The 23303-nt window shown below is 42.1% G+C and overlaps 1 protein-coding gene across 1 annotated transcript in view; it reads right to left on the bottom strand.

The window, feature by feature from the left end:
• The window catches only part of CNEP1R1 (CTD nuclear envelope phosphatase 1 regulatory subunit 1), a 43604-nt gene that overhangs the window by 2896 nt on the left and 17405 nt on the right, over nt 1-23303 (bottom strand). The window contains exons 2-5 of the mRNA XM_030204357.1: nt 18728-18799; nt 12976-13049; nt 10627-10736; nt 171-225 (exon numbers count right to left, since the gene is read on the bottom strand). Coding sequence (XP_030060217.1) covers nt 171-225; nt 10627-10736; nt 12976-13049; nt 18728-18799 — 311 coding nt within the window. The remainder of the gene's footprint in view (nt 1-170; nt 226-10626; nt 10737-12975; nt 13050-18727; nt 18800-23303) is intronic.

The raw sequence follows: 23303 nt of genomic DNA, 5'->3' as shown, positions 1-23303 counted from the left end.
ATTACAGAATAAGAACCCAGTCCTTCCTTAACTTTCCAAGTGTAATTTACTTAAATATTTTGAGATGCAGGTTTTTAGCGAAGGTTAGTATGTTCCCCTCCCCCCCAAATACACACATACTTGCATAAATAAAAATCCTTAATATAGATATAATTTACTGAATTACTCACATCATCACATGACATGTTATACTCTGCCAAGACGGTTCTACATCGTGCTGCTATTCTGGATGCATGTTATAAAGGAAAAAGTAGTGGATTTCTTTTTCCACCTAATGAAAATTTCAGTCAGTCAAAATACTAATTCCTGATTGACGGGACAAACTAGCAACTATATACAGTGGATAGGAACCCTAATTTCAACCTATTCTGTGGCATTTCAAAGTACAAAAGAAAAAAAAAGATCCACAATTCACTTGGTTTGTTTTTGTTTTTCTTTTCTTTGGCCATGACAGTTGTAAATTTGAAAGACCTCCAGATCCAGGGCTCTCCTTGTGCCAATAGCATATGGGCCAGATTAACTGTTAGACAAAACTACCAAAAAACAAACACAAAACCCCGTAAGTCAGTTTACTTCCATAATTCAGCAAGTGTGTGTAGGAACAGTAAATGCATTTAAATACCTGTTTCATAGTATTAGTTCTCAGAAAAAAAAAAAGACCATTAACACGTATTACTCTCTCATCCAGATGCTTAGCCCTAGCTGGGAAAGATATCAAAGTAATAAAAAAAATGTAGGCTATATAAGCCAAAAAAACAATTCTTTTCTGTCTCTTTTGATGCCATTCAGCACAATCAGTTTACAATTTGGGTTAAAATGCTGCTCAGAGGCTATATATATCCTATGGAACAGCATCGCACAGCCTTCAAAAGATCAAATACTTTGGGTGATCAATACAGAATCCAGGGGAATATATCCTTGGTCCCACTCCACCAGTATGCTGCCCTTCTGCTGAGTCTATAATGGAATCCACTTATATTGTTAAGTCACAAGAAGGACGTAGATGGACAAGATACATTGCAAGAAAGCATGAAATGGCTATTATGTTTTTCACCCTTGAACCCAGGATCTATGTATGACACTGCAGAGTGCTACCACTGAATCACCAGACTAGTCCCATATGAGCCCTTCAAAGCAAAAGAGGGCCATGTCCACTTTTTGCATTTCTAAGCAGAACCTTATCTTCACTTTCAAAAAAATCATAAGATATTTTAAGGTTTAACAGTTTTTATTCACGATCAAAGAACCATACATCAAACTGAACAAGTCTAGGCATAGACAGCAACCTGTGAAATAATAATAAGCACACAAAAAGAAAATAGTGAGTAACATGCCTTACAAAATAGAACCAAAAAAAAAATTATCCCAAGTTTATGACCTCCCTCCCCCTTTTTACCACCCTACCCATAACCCATTTCCTTTAAGCTACAACTGAGATGACCCGTTGTCTGGACTCTTATGACCTCAGGCCATCTTTGAAATCATTATGTCCATTACTCCTAATCCCCCCTCCCCAACCCAGGCAGAGAACCCCAGGACGGCCCCTTATGTAACAATAACCAACCTATGATACACTCTGGAACCTATTCAATATGGTGTGATACATTTTACAAGTAACAATTCCAGACAGACATAAAAGCCTTCCTTCTTCTTTGGGAAGTCTGAGCAGCCAGTGCCTCCCATAGCATTAAGGCATGCAATCTATTTTTCCAGTACCAAAAAGAGGGAGGCTCCTCCTGCATCCAGTGATAAAGTATGCACTTCTTCCCCAATGCATAAGATTTACTAAGTAATAGGCGAGAGTTTTTGTCCAAGATCCCACATGCTTCCCACTTATTCAGCAAGACTTCCTTCCAGGAAAAGACTACCCGTTGACCAAAAAGAACCCCCAAGTATTGATGATGTATCCTCCTAAAAGCTTAGATACCACTAAATATAATACATCTCCAAAAAAGCATGAAAAAAAAAGTATTGTCCCCTCGCTGACATTTGGAACACTGAGCAATAGTTAACCCAGCATGCTCTGGCAGCCTGATACTGTGATATGTATGTCCTGTGAAAGTACTCAATATTGACTATCTAGAAGTTCGGCACTACTAACCCGCTGCGGGATAGCCTTTATCAACTTTAGAAAATCCACCCCCTCCAATTAGTACCCAAGGTCTCTACTCCAAGCCTCCTTGAGAGGGCCATACTCCTGGGGAGGGAGAAGAGAAAGCAAAGCTCTATGTAGGACTGAAACAAGAGACCTGTCCAAAAACGCCCCCTTGTAAAAAAAATCTCGCAGTCTCTGACCTAGTCTCATATGCACAACTTCTTGATCTAAGCTAGTATAATAATGGTATAGCTGCCTATAAGCAAAGTAATCTTTGTGAGTTAAGGAGAGTCTCTGCTATAAGTCTAAAACAGAATGGAAACCACATTCCTCATTGAGAACATGCTCAATCAGGGTGATACCCAATTCCGACCATCTCCTAAAGAGACCAGAATCCATCCTGTGCTGGAAATCAGCATTGCCCCTACATGGTATGAAATCATTAACATTTGGGTTCTGATTCCAATAGTTCAAAAGCACCCGCCGGATACCTCTCAAAGGCTGTAGCAATATACTGCAGCAAATTTGTGGCACATTTCTAGCCCTGGCCTGCAAAAGAAAATTCAAATGCCAGGGAGCATAAAGTGCCCGTTTCCATCATGTTGGATTAAATTGCTCAGTGTCAAATATCCAATCCCTAAGCTGTCACAGAAGACAAGCCTGGTTATAGCGCCTAAACCTAAACCTCCCTGTGGCCAAGGTATCATAGAGGTATTCCAGATGCATTTTTGATTTCTTTCCACCCCACAAAAGTTTCCTACATAGTCTACTTAACAACTGTAAATCTTTCCGCAAAAGATGTAGTGGCAAAAATTTGTAAAACAAAGCCAGCAAGGAAAAATAATCATTTTGAAGAGATTAATCCTACCCATTAATGATAAAGGTAAATGACTCCATTTCTCAAACTGAAGTTTAGTGTCTTGTAACATGTTACCCGTTGACATTCATATGATATAGTCCCAAAGTCTCCATAGACAACAACAATCCCAGAAAATGAAAAGAATCACCGGCCCATTTAAATGGAAAGGGCCCATTAGGAGGCCTTTAATGAAAGAGGGAGTGATATCCGCTACAAGCTGGTGACAGTCAATCTCAGTATAAAGAACTCTTGACCTTTCTTTTGGGGGGGGGATGGAAAGAATAGTTAATAAAAAAAATGACATATGTATTTATTTAACATAAAGAGGGATTAGTTCTGTATGTAAGACCTTCTTTAATCATAAAGTTGTTATGTAAATTCTATAGCGAAGGGAGTTACATTGAAATTGTTAATATACAAGAAGAAATGATGCTGTAACAAAGAAGGATAAGACAAGAGGTATCGGGGGGGGGGGGAGAAAAATGAATAATTCATACAGACTTATGGTTGTAATGATTTATTGTTTGTTCAATAAAAATTGTTTTAAACTAAATGGAAAGGGTCCCCCACCAACCCACACCTTGGTCCCCTTCCCTCTGCAATGCTTCAGATTTTTCAACATTTAACTTAAAACATGAGAAATCTCCAAATTCAGTCATGCATTCTAACAGGGCCACAACTGAGACTTGGTGATTAATCACATGAAAACTAGCAAGTCATAAGCAAGCAAATGCTGCCAATTTGAAAGTATCTATGCACAACTGAAAACCTTGTATGTCTGGATTCCTCCGAATGTCACGAAGCAGGGGGTCTAGAGTAAGAACAAATAAAAGAGGTGATAGCGGCCAACCCTGTCTCATATCCTGATGTATGGGGAAAGGGGAGGAAAGCAATCCATTCACCCACACTTGAGCCTGAGAAAGAAAATACAGAGCATGAATCACTTAATGGAAAAACCCATATATTCCGTAAGCATCGAATACCCCAAATAAAAAGTCCCACGCTACCCCATCAAAGGCCTTTTGAGCATCAAAACTAATCAGCATGGAGGGAATAGCATGGCCAGATGCCAACTCCAATATAGCAAGAATCTTACGCACATTCTTGGTAATATTGCGGCCCTGCACAAAACCCACCTGAGAATCCAATACCATATCTGGAAGTATATGAGATAAACGATTTACCAAAACCTTAGCAAATAATTTGGCTTCATAATTGAGCAGCAAGATCAGTTGATATGACTCCCATTGAGTCACAACCCAGCTTTGGCAAAATGACTATCTGGGCTAGCCGTAAGGATTCAGGCAACTGTCCTTCTCCCACTATAGAATTAAACATAGAAGTCAGTGGGGGTACAACCTCTTCCCTCAGCATCTTATAAAATTCCCCTCTATAACCATCAGGTCCAGGAGCCTTTCCATGGGGGCCCCTCTGTACAGCCCAAAAAACCTCCTCGTCTCCAAAAGGGGCATTTAGTATAGTCAAACTTTTCGGATCCAACTGTGAAAGATCCAAACCAGAGAGATACAGTGGGGGAAATAAGTATTTGATCCCTTGCTGATTTTGTAAGTTTGCCCACTGACAAAGACATGAGCAGCCCATAATTGAAGGGTAGGTTATTGGTAACAGTGAGAGATAGCACATCACAAATTAAATCCGGAAAATCACATTGTGGAAAGTATATGAATTTATTTGCATTCTGCAGAGGGAAATAAGTATTTGATCCCCCACCAACCAGTAAGAGATCTGGCCCCTACAGACCAGGTAGATGCTCCAAATCAACTCGTTACCTGCATGACAGACAGCTGTCGGCAATGGTCACCTGTATGAAAGACACCTGTCCACAGACTCAGTGAATCAGTCAGACTCTAACCTCTACAAAATGGCCAAGAGCAAGGAGCTGTCTAAGGATGTCAGGGACAAGATCATACACCTGCACAAGGCTGGAATGGGCTACAAAACCATCAGTAAGACGCTGGGCGAGAAGGAGACAACTGTTGGTGCCATAGTAAGAAAATGGAAGAAGTACAAAATGACTGTCAATCGACAAAGATCTGGGGCTCCACGCAAAATCTCACCTCGTGGGGTATCCTTGATCATGAGGAAGGTTAGAAATCAGCCTACAACTACAAGGGGGGAACTTGTCAATGATCTCAAGGCAGCTGGGACCACTGTCACCACGAAAACCATTGGTAACACATTACGACATAACGGATTGCAATCCTGCAGTGCCCGCAAGGTCCCCCTGCTCCGGAAGGCACATGTGACGGCCCGTCTGAAGTTTGCCAGTGAACACCTGGATGATGCCGAGAGTGATTGGGAGAAGGTGCTGTGGTCAGATGAGACAAAAATTGAGCTCTTTGGCATGAACTCAACTCGCCGTGTTTGGAGGAAGAGAAATGCTGCCTATGACCCAAAGAACACCGTCCCCACTGTCAAGCATGGAGGTGGAAATGTTATGTTTTGGGGGTGTTTCTCTGCTAAGGGCACAGGACTACTTCACCGCATCAATGGGAGAATGGATGGGGCCATGTACCGTACAATTCTGAGTGACAACCTCCTTCCCTCCGCCAGGGCCTTAAAAATGGGTCGTGGCTGGGTCTTCCAGCACGACAATGACCCAAAACATACAGCCAAGGCAACAAAGGAGTGGCTCAGGAAGAAGCACATTAGGGTCATGGAGTGGCCTAGCCAGTCACCAGACCTTAATCCCATTGAAAACATATGGAGGGAGCTGAAGCTGCAAGTTGCCAAGCGACAGCCCAGAACTCTTAATGATTTAGAGATGATCTGCAAAGAGGAGTGGACCAAAATTCCTCCTGACATGTGTGCAAACCTCATCATCAACTACAGAAGACGTCTGACCGCTGTGCTTGCCAACAAGGGTTTTGCCACCAAGTATTAGGTCTTGTTTGCCAGAGGGATCAAATACTTATTTCCCTCTGCAGAATGCAAATAAATTCATATACTTTCCACAATGTGATTTTCCGGATTTAATTTGTGATGTGCTATCTCTCACTGTTACCAATAACCTACCCTTCAATTATGGGCTGCTCATGTCTTTGTCAGTGGGCAAACTTACAAAATCAGCAAGGGATCAAATACTTATTTCCCCCACTGTATGTAGAACTTTCCAACAGGGGAGGATCGGAAGACAAATACAATTGAGCATAATAATCTCTGTAAGATTAAGTTGGGTATCCCTATTTTCCACAACCCCGTTGGAGGAGTACAGAGCATCAATCTTAAAGGGACCTTGATGAGGATGAGCCAAGCGGGCTAACAATCTACCACTCTTATTTGCATGCTTTTATAGCTGATATTTAAAATAAATGTGTGATTTTAGGGTGTTGTGATGAATCAATTCATTTCAGGTATGCTGCAACTCTAAAAGCTGAGTTTTAACCTGAGCATTATGATTGATCCCATAAAGGAATCGCAAGAGTGCACCCTCCCTTTCAAAACGGATTAGCTCCCTTTCCCTGACTTTCTTTTGGTGACTAAAATAGGCTATGATCTCTCCCCTGAGCACTGCTTTAGCAGTATTCCAATATAAGACAGGAGTATCCCTCATGAGCAACATTTGCTTCTTTAAATATCTGGTATTTTTGTGAGATAAAGTCTAGAAATCTCCCATCCCCATAAAGACGAACCGGGAACGTCTACAGATATGACTGTGGATATGCCCCAGGGAACTCCAATTGAGCAGACACCATAGCATGGTCTGAAATTTTAATGGGTTCAATTTCCGCTTCCTCTATTATCATAAACAAACAGCGAGAGATGAAAATGTAGTCAATCCTGGACATGGTGGAGTGCGCCCGAGACAAGTGAGTGTTATCTCAATCCACCAGATGTAATTGTAAGATATTTTAAACAGTCACCTTATGACAAAATTTCAGGAAAAAGTCCCCCCCCCCCCCCCCGATTTCTCCTATTACTGAATATATGTCACACTGAATGGTTTATGATCGTTAAACAAAATGTAATATTTAGGGTTGGGCAATTAACACGTTAAAAATGTTAACGCAGAAAATGTTTTTTAACACTGGACCATGTCCCGTCTCCCCCCACCCCGCCCCCACGTTTACCTCATCTCCAGTCTCGGCAGTGGTACCGGCTCTGTTTCTAAGTTTCAAGCCTAATTCTGGGGCTCCAATAGGAGAAGGTTTGAGTGAGGTAAGTCATGTAGGAAGAGCAGCATACAGGGAGGAGGCAGCATCAGCGTAGAGGACTTGAGATCATTATCAGCAGCACCAGAGAGGAGGCAGCAGTGTTAGTGTCAAGGATTTGAGCGCATGGTCAGCAGCACAGGAGAGGAGGAGGCTATGTTAGCATTGTGGACTTGAGATCATGGTCAGCAGCATTGGAGAGGAGGAGGCAGCGTTAGTGTCAGGGACTTGAACACATGGTCAGCAATGCTGGAAAGAATGCAGCAGCGAGTTTTGAGCTCAGCAGTGTAAGCACCAGCACTGGAGGAGAGGAGGCAGCGAGGTCAGCACGTAGTCATAGCGCCGGAGAGCAGGTGGTTGCAGGAAGTGTGTAGATGCCATTTTAGTAGCCTGTTCACATCCTTCCAAGGTAAGACTATAATCAGTTTGAAATTCCATGTTCCATGTCCCAATTATTTATTTATTGCGCTTAAGTTCACCTCCTTGTACTTTGCCTGCTTAGGTGGTATTGGGGGGTGGGGAAGAGGACATGAAACAAAGTGAAAAGTCATCCTGGCAGCGTAGAGAGGATGAAGCTCTGCTGGAAGGGAGAGAATCTGCTAGAGCTGTTTTGGGAGGGAGGGAGAGTGCTGGAGCTTTGCTTGGAGAGAGGGAGAGTGCTGGGACTGTGATGGGAGGGAGGATGGGGGCTGGGACTGTGATGGGAGGGAGGATGGGGGCTGGGGTTGTACTGGGAGAGAGAAGAGGAGAGGATTATGGCTAGAGCTGTGTGGGGGTGGGGAGAGAAGTGCAAGGACCTTCAGGGAAAGACATCTTGGTTATAGTAGACTACTTATGTCTGAACTGTAACCAAAAGTCTTTCCCTGAACGTCCTGGCACTATTCTCCCCCCACTCCCCAGCACAGCTACAACCATACCCTTCTCTCTCCATTTCCCTCTCTCTCTCTCAATACAACCCCAGTCCCCATCCTCCGTCCCATCAAATATTAAACTTCCTAAACCAGAGCCGTTATGTTTGAATAACTGGTTGAACCGTGGATTTCATTTTAAAACATATGACAGTTTTGAAAGTTACAGTACCATACTGATTTTCACTTCAGTTTCAGTATTACATTTTGTTGGAATTACACTTTATAGCCCAAAATGCATGATATTGTTAATCATGCAATTAAAAATTTTAATCACGCAATTTATCACAATTAAAATTTTTAATCATTGTCCACCCCTATATATTAGACAAAGGAAACCTGAGTAAACACAATACAGTTTTTAGTTATTTCATTTATTTAAAGGAACAAAATTATCCAACACCCATAATCATTCATGGAAAAAGGTTTAAACGATTAAGGTTTATTAATTTATAAATATATATATATTTTTGTTTTGTTACATTTGTACCCCACACTTTCCCTCTCATGGCAGGCTCAATGCAGCTTACATGGGGCAATGAAGGGTTAAGTGACTTGCCCAGAGTCACAAGGAGCTGCCTCTGCCTGAAGTGGGAATCGAACTCAGTTCCTCAGGACCAAAGTCCACCACCCTAACCACTAGGCCACTCCTCCACCTAAAACTAGGCAGATCACATCAGTTACATACACAGTTTATATTAAAACAAAAATAATAATAAAAAGTTTACAAAAATTACAAGATAAGCAAAGCAAAGCAAAACTCAATCAGATTTGTTTGGTTCTCAAATCTGTCCTGGGGGACCATCAGCCAGTCAAGTTTTCAGGATATCCCTAATGACGATGTACAGTGGGGGAAATAAGTATTTGATCCCTTGCTGATTTTGTAAGTTTGCCCACTGACAAAGACATGAGCAGCCCATAATTGAAGGGTAGGTTATTGGTAACAGTGAGAGATAGCACATCACAAATTAAATCCGGAAAATCACATTGTGGAAAGTATATGAATTTATTTGCATTCTGCAGAGGGAAATAAGTATTTGATCCCCCACCAACCAGTAAGAGATCTGGCCCCTACAGACCAGGTAGATGCTCCAAATCAACTCGTTACCTGCATGACAGACAGCTGTCGGCAATGGTCACCTGTATGAAAGACACCTGTCCACAGACTCAGTGAATCAGTCAGACTCTAACCTCTACAAAATGGCCAAGAGCAAGGAGCTGTCTAAGGATGTCAGGGACAAGATCATACACCTGCACAAGGCTGGAATGGGCTACAAAACCATCAGTAAGACGCTGGGCGAGAAGGAGACAACTGTTGGTGCCATAGTAAGAAAATGGAAGAAGTACAAAATGACTGTCAATCGACAAAGATCTGGGGCTCCACGCAAAATCTCACCTCGTGGGGTATCCTTGATCATGAGGAAGGTTAGAAATCAGCCTACAACTACAAGGGGGGAACTTGTCAATGATCTCAAGGCAGCTGGGACCACTGTCACCACGAAAACCATTGGTAACACATTACGACATAACGGATTGCAATCCTGCAGTGCCCGCAAGGTCCCCCTGCTCCGGAAGGCACATGTGACGGCCCGTCTGAAGTTTGCCAGTGAACACCTGGATGATGCCGAGAGTGATTGGGAGAAGGTGCTGTGGTCAGATGAGACAAAAATTGAGCTCTTTGGCATGAACTCAACTCGCCGTGTTTGGAGGAAGAGAAATGCTGCCTATGACCCAAAGAACATCGTCCCCACTGTCAAGCATGGAGGTGGAAATGTTATGTTTTGGGGGTGTTTCTCTGCTAAGGGCACAGGACTACTTCACCGCATCAATGGGAGAATGGATGGGGCCATGTACCGTACAATTCTGAGTGACAACCTCCTTCCCTCCGCCAGGGCCTTAAAAATGGGTCGTGGCTGGGTCTTCCAGCACGACAATGACCCAAAACATACAGCCAAGGCAACAAAGGAGTGGCTCAGGAAGAAGCACATTAGGGTCATGGAGTGGCCTAGCCAGTCACCAGACCTTAATCCCATTGAAAACTTATGGAGGGAGCTGAAGCTGCGAGTTGCCAAGCGACAGCCCAGAACTCTTAATGATTTAGAGATGATCTGCAAAGAGGAGTGGACCAAAATTCCTCCTGACATGTGTGCAAACCTCATCATCAACTACAGAAGACGTCTGACCGCTGTGCTTGCCAACAAGGGTTTTGCCACCAAGTATTAGGTCTTGTTTGCCAGAGGGATCAAATACTTATTTCCCTCTGCAGAATGCAAATAAATTCATATACTTTCCACAATGTGATTTTCCGGATTTAATTTGTGATGTGCTATCTCTCACTGTTACCAATAACCTACCCTTCAATTATGGGCTGCTCATGTCTTTGTCAGTGGGCAAACTTACAAAATCAGCAAGGGATCAAATACTTATTTCCCCCACTGTATATTCTAATCCAAAAAACTGGGTTCACAATCTAAATAAACGTGGACAAGACGTATATATATCACTCATAAAACCAACCACTTCATCCCTTGTGACCAAAATGTGCGTGTTCTTTTTGTGTAATCCGACCATAAAAATATATAAAAAGGATACATGGAGGGTGCAACCACTCTTTTGTGTATTCCAGCAAAGAACAAACCTATTAACGTGATGCAGCTAATGGTGAAAAAAGGATGATTCCATAGGGAAGTAAGAAAAGACACCTAGAATAAACCATGAATTTTGTATTAAAGAGTGAAAGAAAATGTGAGCACAAGACAAATAACAACTATAAACACATTTGTGCTTATAACTCTCCTGGCAGTTTCTCCCATCTGCACCAACTTTTATATAAATCATGTCACTGACTAGAATGCAGGTGATCGGGACATGTTTCCTTTCTGTGGGCTCAGAATGCTGCAGCTGCATTAGTTCAAGGTCTTCTGCAGGGCAGTACTGCATATCGATCTCTCAGCTATATTGTAAGCCATACTGTAGAAAGTCTTTAGCACCATATCTATGTTAGTTGAATGTTGTAATGCATGATTATAAGGTGTATCATTAGTATTATGTTAACATTGTTTTATATCTCTGGTATTTGAAGTCCAGTGCTGTTAAATGTGTATATTTTTTATACTGTTTCACAATAGTTCTATTATTAGGTTTCAATTTACTATTTTCAAGTTTATTTCATTTATTGTATTTATGTTTATACTAGGGCTGTTCATTTAATGCAATTAATCGCGTTAAAATGTTTGGCTCGAACTAATAATTTTAACTCGATTAATCGCATCATGCTGCCCTACCCTATAAGGAGGAAGAAAAATGGCAGAAAGTTGAATGTGAAAGATGTTATAAGGGAAGAAGTGAAAAAGAGAGGAGAGAAAAGAAATAGTGAGGAGAGAGGAGGTCCTAAAAATAGAGTTCAGAGCACAGTCAGAGGAACAGAACCAGAGACAGGGAATAAGATGATTAGAAAAATAAAATCACTGGACAACAAAGGTAAGAAAAATGATTTTATTTTCAGTTTAGTAACTGAAGTACAATATGTCAGTTTGGAGAATTAACATCTGCAGTCTATATTTTGCACTATACAGTTGAAAGCGTGAGGGGGGACACGCTGTACGATTAAAATTTTTAATCACGATTGCCCGTGCAGTTAATGCATTTTAATCGGTGAACAGCCCTAGTTTGTACCTGCTGTACACCGCCTTGGGTGAATCTCTTCATAAAGGCAGTTAATAAATCCCAATAAATAAAATAAATATTGCCAATGACCCAGTCTCAAAATTGTTATCGTAAATAGAATGCTTTTGTCATCACATGAGCTCATTTGCAATGATATTGGGATTTGAACTGGAAAAACATTTTACAGAATTCACATAAGCAGTACAATAATGGATACTTTAAATGAAATCATTGTGGAAAACTATCGAAGAACATTCTATAGGTTTTAGCTTGTGAATGTCCTAAGTCCTGTATACTAAATTCCAGTTCAGTAATACACAATTTGCCTATTTCTGAACCACTTTACTAATGGCAAAGATTAAAGAAAAAAGTGTTCAAATAAAAATGGTTTCTTTGCTTGTAGTATCTTAAATCTAGTTTTAAACTCTGGTGGCGCCTTTTCAAATATTATGTTAGATGCCATACATCAACAACCTTTTCAAAACAGAATTTTTTGCCAAATGAGGGAAAATCCCTTCGAACAAGACGCTTTCACTTTTAGTGGGCCAACAATATTACATCCAAAATTGTAAAAACGCATTCTAGGACCCACATTATTGGATGCTTATCTAGGTTTTTAAAAAATAATTTCTATTTAATCTAGCATTATTGTCATTATCGCACCCACATCTGACCAATGAGTAAAAGCTATAGCTGTTTTGCTTTCCCCAAGTTCACTTCTGCAAGCTATTACTTCCCTTATTTCAAATACAAGTGCTTCAACCACACTTAAGGGCATCTAAAATGCAGTAAGGTTCTGAAGTTACTGTGTACTGGATGCTAAAAATAAGCACTGTAATTACAAAGCCTGCATATTAACTGTTGAGGGTGTGGCCAGAATCTGCCCATGTAGTTACCAGCTGGATATACTTTTAACACATATAGAGGAAGTATAAATACCAAAAGGAAATGTTTTTGAAAATTATGTATAACTTCCATTGTAAAATGTGAAGTACAACTATATATTAAAAGTACACCCATACCATGCCCCCTTGAAATCTCTGCATGCTGCAAATATCCGCATTTAAGTAGCGATTTTTCTAAAATGCCTGTCTACACATTGAAACTAGCTTTTAACACATATAAATGCCACCTACCCCTTCCAAAATGAATTCCTTAGGGAAGCATTTCTGCACAGTGTATGAGTCGTCATGAAATACTGGTGTAAAAGGACCACAATGACCATGCATAAGTAGCCTAGGGAGGTGATATAGTAAATAAACACCCTTCCCTTACCTTTTGTGTTTCAGGATCTATCAACCAATTCCAAGCACCTGTAGCTGTACAGACTGATACAACGATAAGAATCACTGAAAGTGAAAATAATGTTAATTTCACTAAAACAGGCTACATTCTGCAATTCAAAATTTACTACTACTAATCATTTGTATAGCGCTACTAGACATACGCAGCACTATACACATTATATACAGGTACTTTTCTGTATCCCTAGGGGCAATGGAGAGTTAAGTGACTTGCCTAAGGCCACAAGGAGCTGCAGTGGGAATTGAACCCAGGTTGGCCAGGGCAAAAGTTCGCTGCACTAACCATTAGGCTACTCCTCCACTCCACATATCCCAATACATCAGGTTCAATGTGGCTAACAACTTATTGTGATTAACAGTACAAAAGGTGATGTGGGATAGTAGACAAAGTAGTAATAAAGTAAATGAGCAATTACAATATGTAATACTAGTAAAAAAGGCCCGTTTCTGACACAAATGAAACGGGCGCTAGCAAGGTTTTCCTCGGAGTGTGTATGTTTGGGAGAGTGTATGTGAGAGTGACTGTTTGAGAGTCGGAGTGAAAGTGTGATTGTGTGAGAGAGAGCGTGAGTCTGGGTGTGAGTGTGTTTGTGAGAGAGTGTGTGTGTGAGAATGAGAGTGTGTGCAAGTGTGTATGTGAGACACAGTGTGAGTGAGAGTGTGTGTGTGTGGGCGAGAGAGAGAGTGTGTGTGAGACACAGATTCTCTGTTTGAGTGAGTGTATGAGACCAAGCGAGTGTGTGAGTGACTGTGTGGCACATAGAGAGTGAATGTGATACAGTGTGAGACAGAGTGTGTGAGAGTGAGAAAGACATTGTATATGAGAGAGAGAGTGTGAGCCGTGCCCTCCCAATCCATGGCCATCTGTCCCCTGCCCCCTCCATTCATCCTTTTCCAGCAATTCCCCTCTGTCCCTGAGCCCTGACCTCCCAATCCATGGCCATCCATGTTTGTCTGTCACCTGCCCCCTCCATTCATCCCTATCCAGCATTTCCCCTCTCTGCTTGAGGCCTGCCCTGCAATCCATATCCATCCATGCCCATCTGTCCCCTCCATTCATCCCTATGCAGCAATTCCCCTCTCCCTGAGTCCTGCCCTTCCAATCCATGCCCATCCATGCTCCTCTGTCACCTGGCCCCTCCATTTTCCCTCTCTGCCTGAGGCCTGCTCTGCAATCCATATCCATCCATGCCCATCTGTCCCCTCCATTCATCCCTATCCAGCAATTCCCCTCTCCCTGAGTCCTGCCCTTCCAATCCATGCCCATCCATGCTCCTCTGTCACCTGGCCCCTCCATTTTTCCCTATCCAGCATTTCCCCTCTCTGCCTGAGGCCTGCTCTGTAATCCATATCCATCCATGCCCATCTGTCCCCTCCATTCATCCCTATCCAGCAATTCCCCTCTCCCTGAGTCCTGCCCTTCCAATCCATGCCCATCCATGCTCCTCTGTCACCTGGCCCCTCCATGTTTCCCTATCCAGCATTTCCCCTCTCTGCCTGAGGCCTGCTCTGTAATCCATATCCATCCATGCCCATCTGTCCCCTCCATTCATCCCTATCCAGCAATTCCCCTCTCCCTGAGTCCTGCCCTTCCAATCCATGCTCATCTGTCACCTGGCCCCTCCATTTTTCCCTATCCAGCATTTCCCCTCTCTGCCTGAGGCCTGCTCTGTAATCCATGCTCCTCTGTCCCCTGCCGCCTCCATTCATCCTTTTCCAGCAAGTCCCCTCTCGCCCTTCCATGACCCCCCCCCCCCCCTCGCATCCATGCTACGCTCTCTCCCATGTCCCAGCCTGGCCCGCCCTCTTCTTTCCCCCCCCCCTTCGCATCCATGCCTCGCATCCATGCCCCCCCCTCGCATCCATGCCCCCCCACCCCTTCGCATCCATGCCTCGCATCCATGCCCCCCCCCTCGCATCCATGCCCCCCCACCCCTTCGCATCCATGCCTCGCATCCATGCCTCCCTTTTTTTTTTTTTTTAATTCTTTTTAACTTTACCTCCGTGGCGGTTCGTGCAGCGAAGCGTCAGGGAAGGAGGCGGCGCTCCCGACGTCTAGCTTTCCCTTCGCTGTGTTCCGCCTTGTTTTGAAGGCGGAACACAGCGAAGGGAAGGCTAGACGTCGGGAGCGCCGCCTCCTTCCCTGACGTTTCGCTTCCGGATTTGTTTGTTTTGTCGCGAGGGCGGGGCAGAGACGGCTGGCTGGCTGGCTTGAAGGGAGGCTTCACACCACGAATCCCCGAACCCTTCAGCCTCAGCCTGGGAGTGACGTCAGATGGCTTCAAGGCTTCAGGCTTCAGGCTTCAAGGCTTCAGACTTCCGGCTTCAAGCTTCCGGCTTCACAGAACGTTGTCCTGACTGAGAACTTAGGCTTCCGGCTTCAAGCTTCCGGCTTCACAGAACGTTGTCTTCAGAACGTTCACGGTGCGTTTTATTATATTAGATGGAAACGAATGCTAGACACAAAAGGGTGACAATTTATGTAGTCATCCATGTATAACAATTAGCTAACCCTCGGGTTGGCTAGGTAGCATCAATTCAGTCACAGCCTAAGAACTGACCCTCCTCGAGGCATGGCATTGATTCGATTATTAGGAGCGAGTGGGCTTTTTTTTTTTTTTTTTTTTTTTTTTAATGATGATATTCAGTTAATTTATCCAATAGATCTGTCTTCTCCAGATCTTAACCACTTCAATGGTTGTTTGGCTGCAGAGGCTTCTTGGCTACATTCTAATTGTTTAAAACTAAATTCTCAGAAATGTAAGGCTATGTAGGTTAAAGATTGAGTGTCAGCTCCTGTCCTAGTACCAGTTCTCCTTGGACATACATTATCTTTATCTTACTTATTTTTCTCCAAAAAGCTTTATTGAACGTTGTCACAACTGAGGACAACATAATCTAGATATCAATAACTATACAATACATGTCCCCAATGTTTTCTCCTTTTCAATTTATTTTTGATTCACAACTCACTTTACAACACGTCTTTCTACAGTTATGTAAAACATTAGGGCTATCAGCCCATTTTCACAATCTAAGACTTTTTTTGACCCTAGTTTTTTCACTAGTGGTAAGTTGATTAGATTACTATAATGTATTGTATAATGGAATTTCTTCTTCTGCATTGTGATGCCTGCAATTAGGACCAGATTCTATATAAGGTGCGGTGGATAGCAAGCATTAAATTATGTGTGCAGACAATTTATGCGTGCTATTCAATTGAGTAACGAACCAATTATCATTACTAATGGACAATAATTGGAATTTACATGCGTTTCTTTTTAGGCATATTCTAAAAAGAGGTGCACATAAATTCCAAAGTGTGTAGTTGAAAAGGGGGAGCAGCCATGGGAGGAGTGTAGGCATATCGGGGCACCAATCAAATGTAATCACATTATAGAATTCGGGGGAATGTGTGTATATTTAGACGCGGGCATGGGAGGAGTGTAGGCGTATCGGGGCATCAATCAAATTTAAGCACATTATAGAATTCGTGGAAATGTGCGTATATTTAGACGCGGGCATTTACACCAGCTTTTCAGTGGCATAAGTGGCCGCTCATAAATGTATGTACGTTCCCCCCAGCAAATGAGTTACTCTATAAACCCTGTGTGATGCGCATTATTCCAACACACCTACATTTTAGACGCCATATACGGAATCCGGCCCTTAAAGCAGAACATAGCTATCAAATTAACTACTGGCTCTCGTAAATATGATTATGTTACTCCACTGTTTACAGAAAAAATCGTTGGCTGCTGGTATCAGATTAAAGTGTTTATAATAGCCCATAAAGCATTTTCTGTCTTCCTTACTATTTAGCTGTTTTTCAATATACTACTAAGAATACTGAAGTCTGTTATAAAAACACTTTAACTATTCCCTCACTGACCCGGGCCAGACTAGATACTACTTGAGGCTCTGCTCTTTTCTTCTTCTTCTTTTTTTTTAATCTAGATACAGCTTTCAAACTCCCTACCCCTAATATCTCAGAGAAGAGCTAAGTTTTAAGAAATTTAGGTGCTCATTTTCAAAGCACATAGCTTTATAAGGTTATGTGGAGGTGTATTTTCAAAGCACTTAGACTTACAAAGTTACATGGAGGGGCATAATCGAACGAAAACGTCTATCTCCATGGGCGTTTATCTCAGAGAACGGGTCCGTGAAGGGGCGGACCGAACCGTATTTTCGCAAAAAATAGACGTCCATGTTTTATTCGACAATTTGTGAGCTGGGCGTTTTTGTTTTTCAGCGATAATGGAAAATGAAAGCGCCCAGCTCAAAAACGAATAAATCTAAGGCATTTGTTCATGGGAGGGGCCAGGATTCGTAGTGCACTGGTCCCCCTCACATGCCAGGACACCAACCGGGCACCCTAGGGGGCACTTTTACAAAAACAAAAAAAAAAAGGTAAAAGAGCTCCCAGGTGCATAGCACCCTTCCCTTTGTGTTGAGCCCCCCAAATCCCCCTCAAAACCCACTGCCCACAAGTCTACACCATTACTATAGCCCTAAGGGGTGAAGGGGGGCACCTACATGTGGGTACAGTGGGTTTGGGGGGTTGGACGACTAATAAGCATTAAGCAGCACAATTGTAACAGGTAGGGGGGGGATGGGCCTGGGTCCACCTTCCTGAAGTCCACTGCACCCCCTAACAACTGCTCCAGGGACCTGCATACTGCTGCCAGGGAGGTGGGTATGACATTTGATGGTGAAAATAAAAAGTTGTGAAACATCATTTTTTTTGTGGTGGGAGGGGGTTAGTGACCACTGGGGGAGTCAGGGGAGGTCATCCCCGATTCCCTCTGTGGGTAATCTGGTCATTTAGGGCACTTTTTGGGGCCTTATTCGTGAAAAAACAGGGTCCAGGAAAAGTGCCCTAAATTCTAGCTACAAACGCATACTTTTTGTCCATTATCGGTGAAAGGCGCCCATCTCTGTTCGGGTGATAACCATGCCCCAGTCCCGCCTTCACCATGCCTCTGACACACCCCCGTCAACTTTGTACGCTTCCGCGATAGAGTGCAGTTGAAAACGTCAAGTTCGGCTTTCGATTATACCGCATTATTCGTTTTTGTTAGATAAACGTCCATCTCCCAATTTAGGTCGGAACTTGGGCGTTTTTCTCGTTCGATAATAAGCAGGATAGTAACCTATGGAACTCTGTAAGTCTAAGTGCTTTGAAAATGAGCCCCATAGTAACATATGTAACTTTGTAAGTCTATGTGCTTTGAAAATGAGAACCTTAAGGTAGAACTGAAAACATATTATTTTGCAAACAGTATTGGAATAAGTTCTATTGGAAATAGTAGTCTGGAAGTGGATGAGATGCTGGAAGGTTTGGGTTTGACTGATGGAGACAGACTAAGTTTTTCTTTGTTTTCTATTTCTGATAGTATGCTGATATAGGTTATGTTTGCCTATCTTGTGTTTATTATGTTTATACAATTTGCATTTTATTGTTGTTGGGCAGACTGGATGGACCATACAGGTCTTTCTCTGCCGTCATCTACTACTATATTTTACTGTGAACTGCTCCGATTTGTAAAAGTAAATGTTTTAATAAACAATCACTGGTGCGTCAGGCCTTGAACACTACCAAGGAACATTCTTATTTGTGCTACCATGTAGCCTAACTGCTTAGATGGTTTATACTTTCCTTCTGAAAAATATTCCAAAATGATAGATGTACTCAAGCAGAAACCCCCGAATAGTGAACTTACTCCTCCAGCGTCCAGTAGCCGGCTGTAAACATGAAATGTATTCAGTGAGTCTTCTCTCAAATGCTTTAAGATCTAGGATACCAAAAACAGAGATTCTGCATTAGCTCTGGAACCATTTGAGAGCCCTTTTACTCTTTCAGTAAAACATTGTTGAACAACATTTTACACTTTAAACCTTCATACAAACATTTTGATATTCAGCAGTTTAAATACTGGGATGACGTCAAAAAGTTGAAGCCTCTTGGGTTAGTCTGCCTTTCCTCTCCCCCATACAGCTGGCAACTCTAGGATTTACTCAGGTGATCAAATCTCCAACTCATGAAATGGGCCATATGCTAGACTTGGTGATCTGCAAAAGGGTCGACATCTGAACACAAGGCTGGTGGCATCAAGATAACAGCACTATCATGGACTGATCACTTTTAATCACATTTTCTATTATGGACTGCATGAAACAGATGGGCCCAACCAAAGTTTGGAAGGAAATTCGAGACATGAGCCTTGTCCTTTTCATTCCATGTGGATGAAAAGATGAGTGTCAGAACAGGTTGATTATCTGGAATACACACTAGAAATGGCATTAGAAAAAAAACGGCTCCTCTAAAGAAGGTCCTACGCTTTATGCTAGTGGTTCTCCACCTTTTCTTCTGTTGCGACACACCTGATAGACAATGTTCATATGTGTGACACACTGAACACAAATTCACAGCTGTCAAAAAGAAATCAGCCTAAATATATCATTGTTAGAAATGACACAAGAAAAAATATCAAATATTCTTAATTAGAATTTACTTTGTTTAATCTTCACTTACTTTCTCCCCTGTTTACTAAGCCGTGCTAGCAGCTGCCGTGCGTTATTGCTGACACAGCCCACTCAAAGTGAATGGGCTGTGTCGGCATTGCAACACAGGAGCCGCTAGCGCAGCTTAGTAAACAGGGGGTTTTACCAGTGAGAAATCTGGGACAGATGTGTTGCATACTGTTTTTCTATATGGGGTAGAATAGTGTGAATTTACCAAACTTATTGGATAAATATTTCTTGATGTTGTCATTCTAGAGCATAGAGGTAGGATGTTTCCTTTACAGGTTGTCATACAAAATAATTTTATATTCAAATTCCGATGTCACTTCAGTAACTACAAAACAAAATCCTTCTACTACCTATGAAGTGACATAAAACCCTGCAAATATGCTACTCAGAAACTATGTAGCAAACAGTAGGGAAGCAAAAATAGGGACCAGTTATGGGGTTTTCAACTACCTGACTATGGATCTCCTCTCCCCATCTTACAGGCACAGATGGTTGTTAAGAAGTATAGGCTTCCTATCTAGGCCAAATTTTTGGTGATACAATGGCTGAGAACCATTGCTCTACACACAAATGTTCCCCGAGGTTCTCCCCAGAACTATAGGTTCTTAAGCATCAAGGATGTGAACTTGAAAGAAAATGGCAAAAGTCTTGCCTAGATGAAGACATGCTCAACTGTAAGAAATACATGGCAAAGTACCACCAGGCCTTAACAACAGCCCAAAAACAATATTTCTCTCAACAAACTGAACAAGCTGCAAATTCAACCAAGCAACTATTTAAAATAGTAAGCAGCCTAGTGCAAACTCCACAAAAGAACCAGTCTTCCCAGTCACAACTAACCAGCAATGATTTTGCCACATACTTTGCCAACAAAATTAAAGGTCTCCATCAGGACCTACAGACAGTCCCATCAATGCTCTCACCAGCTGAGGAGAACACTCCCTCTCGCCCACTGTGCACAGCCATCTGGGGTTCATTTAACCAGGTAACAGAGGAAGCTCTTGAAAAAAATCCCGAAAGGTCTACGGCCTACAAGCTGCCCAGCAAAGATAGTACAACGAGCAAGCATAGGTCTCATTAAAGGGGCTACTAAAATTGTTACGGCCTACAACCTGCCCAGCAAAGATAGTACAACGAGCAAGCATAGGTCTCATTGAAGGGGCTACTAAAATTGTTAACTCCTCTCTTTTTGAAGTGCAGCTACCACCAACAATAAAAAGAGCTGTTGATGGACACAACATTCTATTACCTATGCTGATGATGTGCAACTACTCATACTCAATGAACCAGATCTACTCACAGCCTTAAATAAACTGACTGCCTGTCTAACTGCAACTCAGGAAAGAAGAACGTCATACAGAGATTCTTTGGGTACCTAACACAAGAGGACAAATACGTCTTCAAAAATACAAACTCCTCCCTAAAATCACAGGTCAGGAATCTTGGGATACTACTAGACTCATCACTCATTCTGATCCCGCAAATTCAAACAACCATTAAAAATTGTCTCTATCACCTGCAGCAGCTGCAAAATCTGTCTCCATATATTGAAAAGACGAGTCTGACTACAGTGGTCCATGCCATAACAACATCATGACTACATTACTGTAATGCCCCGTACACAGGTCAAACCAAAAGGAGTTTGCATCAACTCCAACTAATTCAGAATGCTGCAGCCAGACTGATAGAAGGCTGCAAGCAGCGTGACCACATCACACCCTTCCTGCAAAAACTACACTGGCTACCAGTACCTTACAGGGCTAAATTTAAAACTATGTTTGATTTTCAAGGTCCTCAGAAAAAAAAATGGGCCAGAGCACTTAAAAGAATAAGTTAGCTCTTTACATACCTTTGAGACCTCTAAGGTTCTCTCAAGAAGCATCACTATCTGTACCCTCATCGAAAGAAACTATATGATGTGATACCTGCCAGCGAGCCTTCTCAGAAGTAGCTTCCACACTCTGGAATTTACTCCCAGAGAAAGAGGAGTGTGGTAGCCATGTTAGTCCACTCTTAAGGTTATCAATAGAAATAAAACAAAATAAAACATGGAAAAGAAAATAAGATGATACCTTTTTTATTGGACATAACTTAATACATTTCTTGATTAGCTTTCGAAGGTTGCCCTTCTTCCTCAGATCGGAAATAAGCAAATGTGCTAGCTGACAGTGTATATAAGTGAAAACATTCAAGCATTACTATGACAGTCTGACAGGGTGGGAGGAGGGGGGTGGGTAGGAAGTATGCATGGGGACATCAAAGCATATCATTGATATTCTAACAGGGTGGGTGTGGATAGGTGAGGGGAGGGTGATCAACAGAGACATACAGCTTTATGGTTTATAATGGGCTAGGAACCCCAGATCCTTGTTAAGTCCTTTCTGTTGGGTGTTAAAATATTCAATCATTCTGACTTCAAAGGTCTTACGTTCTTGTATGGTTTTAAAGTTACCTTTGAGGATTCTCACTGTGAAATCACTGGTACAGTGTCCTGGTCCTGTAAAATGTTGACCAACAGGCGTGGGAACCCTGCTGGCACCAGTATTGTTCATATGATGTCTATGTAAATTGAATCTTGTCTTAAGCATCTGGCCTGTTTCTCCAATATAGCATCCTTCGTTACATTTTTTACACTGAATGATATATACCACATTGGAAGATGAGCAAGTGAAAGATCCCTTTATGTTGAATATCTTTCCTTTGTGGATGACTTTGGGGTCCTGTGAAATATTTTGGCATAGTTTGCAACTGGATAAATTACAGGGAAGTGTGCCCTTCTGTTCCCTTTTAGTCTGTGAAGGAAGTTTACTTCTGATTAGCTTGTGTTTTAAATTGGGTGGCTGTCAGAAGGCCAGTACTGGTGGGGATGGGAATATCTCTTTCAGTAATTCATCCTCCTGGAGTATAGGTTGTAGATCTCTTATGATTTTCCTCAGTTTTTCCAGCTCTGGATTGTATGTCACTACAAGCGGGATTCTGTCTGTGGATTTTTTCTTTTTGTACTGTAGCAGATTCTCCCTGGGTGTTTTGAGGGAGGAGGCAATATTCGTGGAGATTATTTTGGGGTTGTAGCCCTTCTGTTTGAAGGATTCAGTCAGAGAAAGAATGTCTACCTCGAGACTCTCTCTACTTCAGGAAAGCAGGTGAAAACCTTGTTCTTCTCCAAAGCCTTAAATAAACAGAGTGACTGATTGTACACCACTAACTTTATAAAGTTAAACAAGATATAAGGAACTGGACTAAGAATATGCCTTGAGTTTAGCCACCCATCTATCACAACTGACTCCGTACTGCTCAATGTGGCTTACATATTACCATAACGGCGTTTGCCAGTTCCAGTATGAACAAATACAAGGTGATATTGTGATAGGATAAGGTTCATGTATGGTAAATACATTGGTGGATCTTAGAGAGGAAGAGGAAGAGTTGGGATATGTCCATTACGGTCTTTGGTTTCGTTATGTCACTGATGCCCAGGTTTTTATGGTGGGTCATGGGGTATGCCTTTCTGAACAGGTTTGTTTTTAGTACTTTTCGGAAATTTAGGTGGTCGAGCGTAGTTTTTACTTCTTTTGGTAGTGCGTTCCATAGTTGTGCGCTTAAATAAGAGAAGCTGGATGCATAAGTAGATTTGTATTTGAGTCCTTTGCTGTTTGGGTAGTGAAGATTAAGGTATGATGTGCTGATCTTGTAGCGTTTCTGGTTGGTAGGTCTATGAGGTTTGTCATGTATCCTGGGACTTTGCCGTAAATGATTTTATGAGCT

This window comes from Microcaecilia unicolor, chromosome 5 (genome assembly GCF_901765095.1).
Source record: "Microcaecilia unicolor chromosome 5, aMicUni1.1, whole genome shotgun sequence".
Classification (NCBI taxonomy): Eukaryota; Metazoa; Chordata; class Amphibia; order Gymnophiona; family Siphonopidae; genus Microcaecilia; species Microcaecilia unicolor.
Note: the sequence above shows the minus strand (reverse complement) of the source record. Positions and strands in the feature narration are given on the sequence as shown.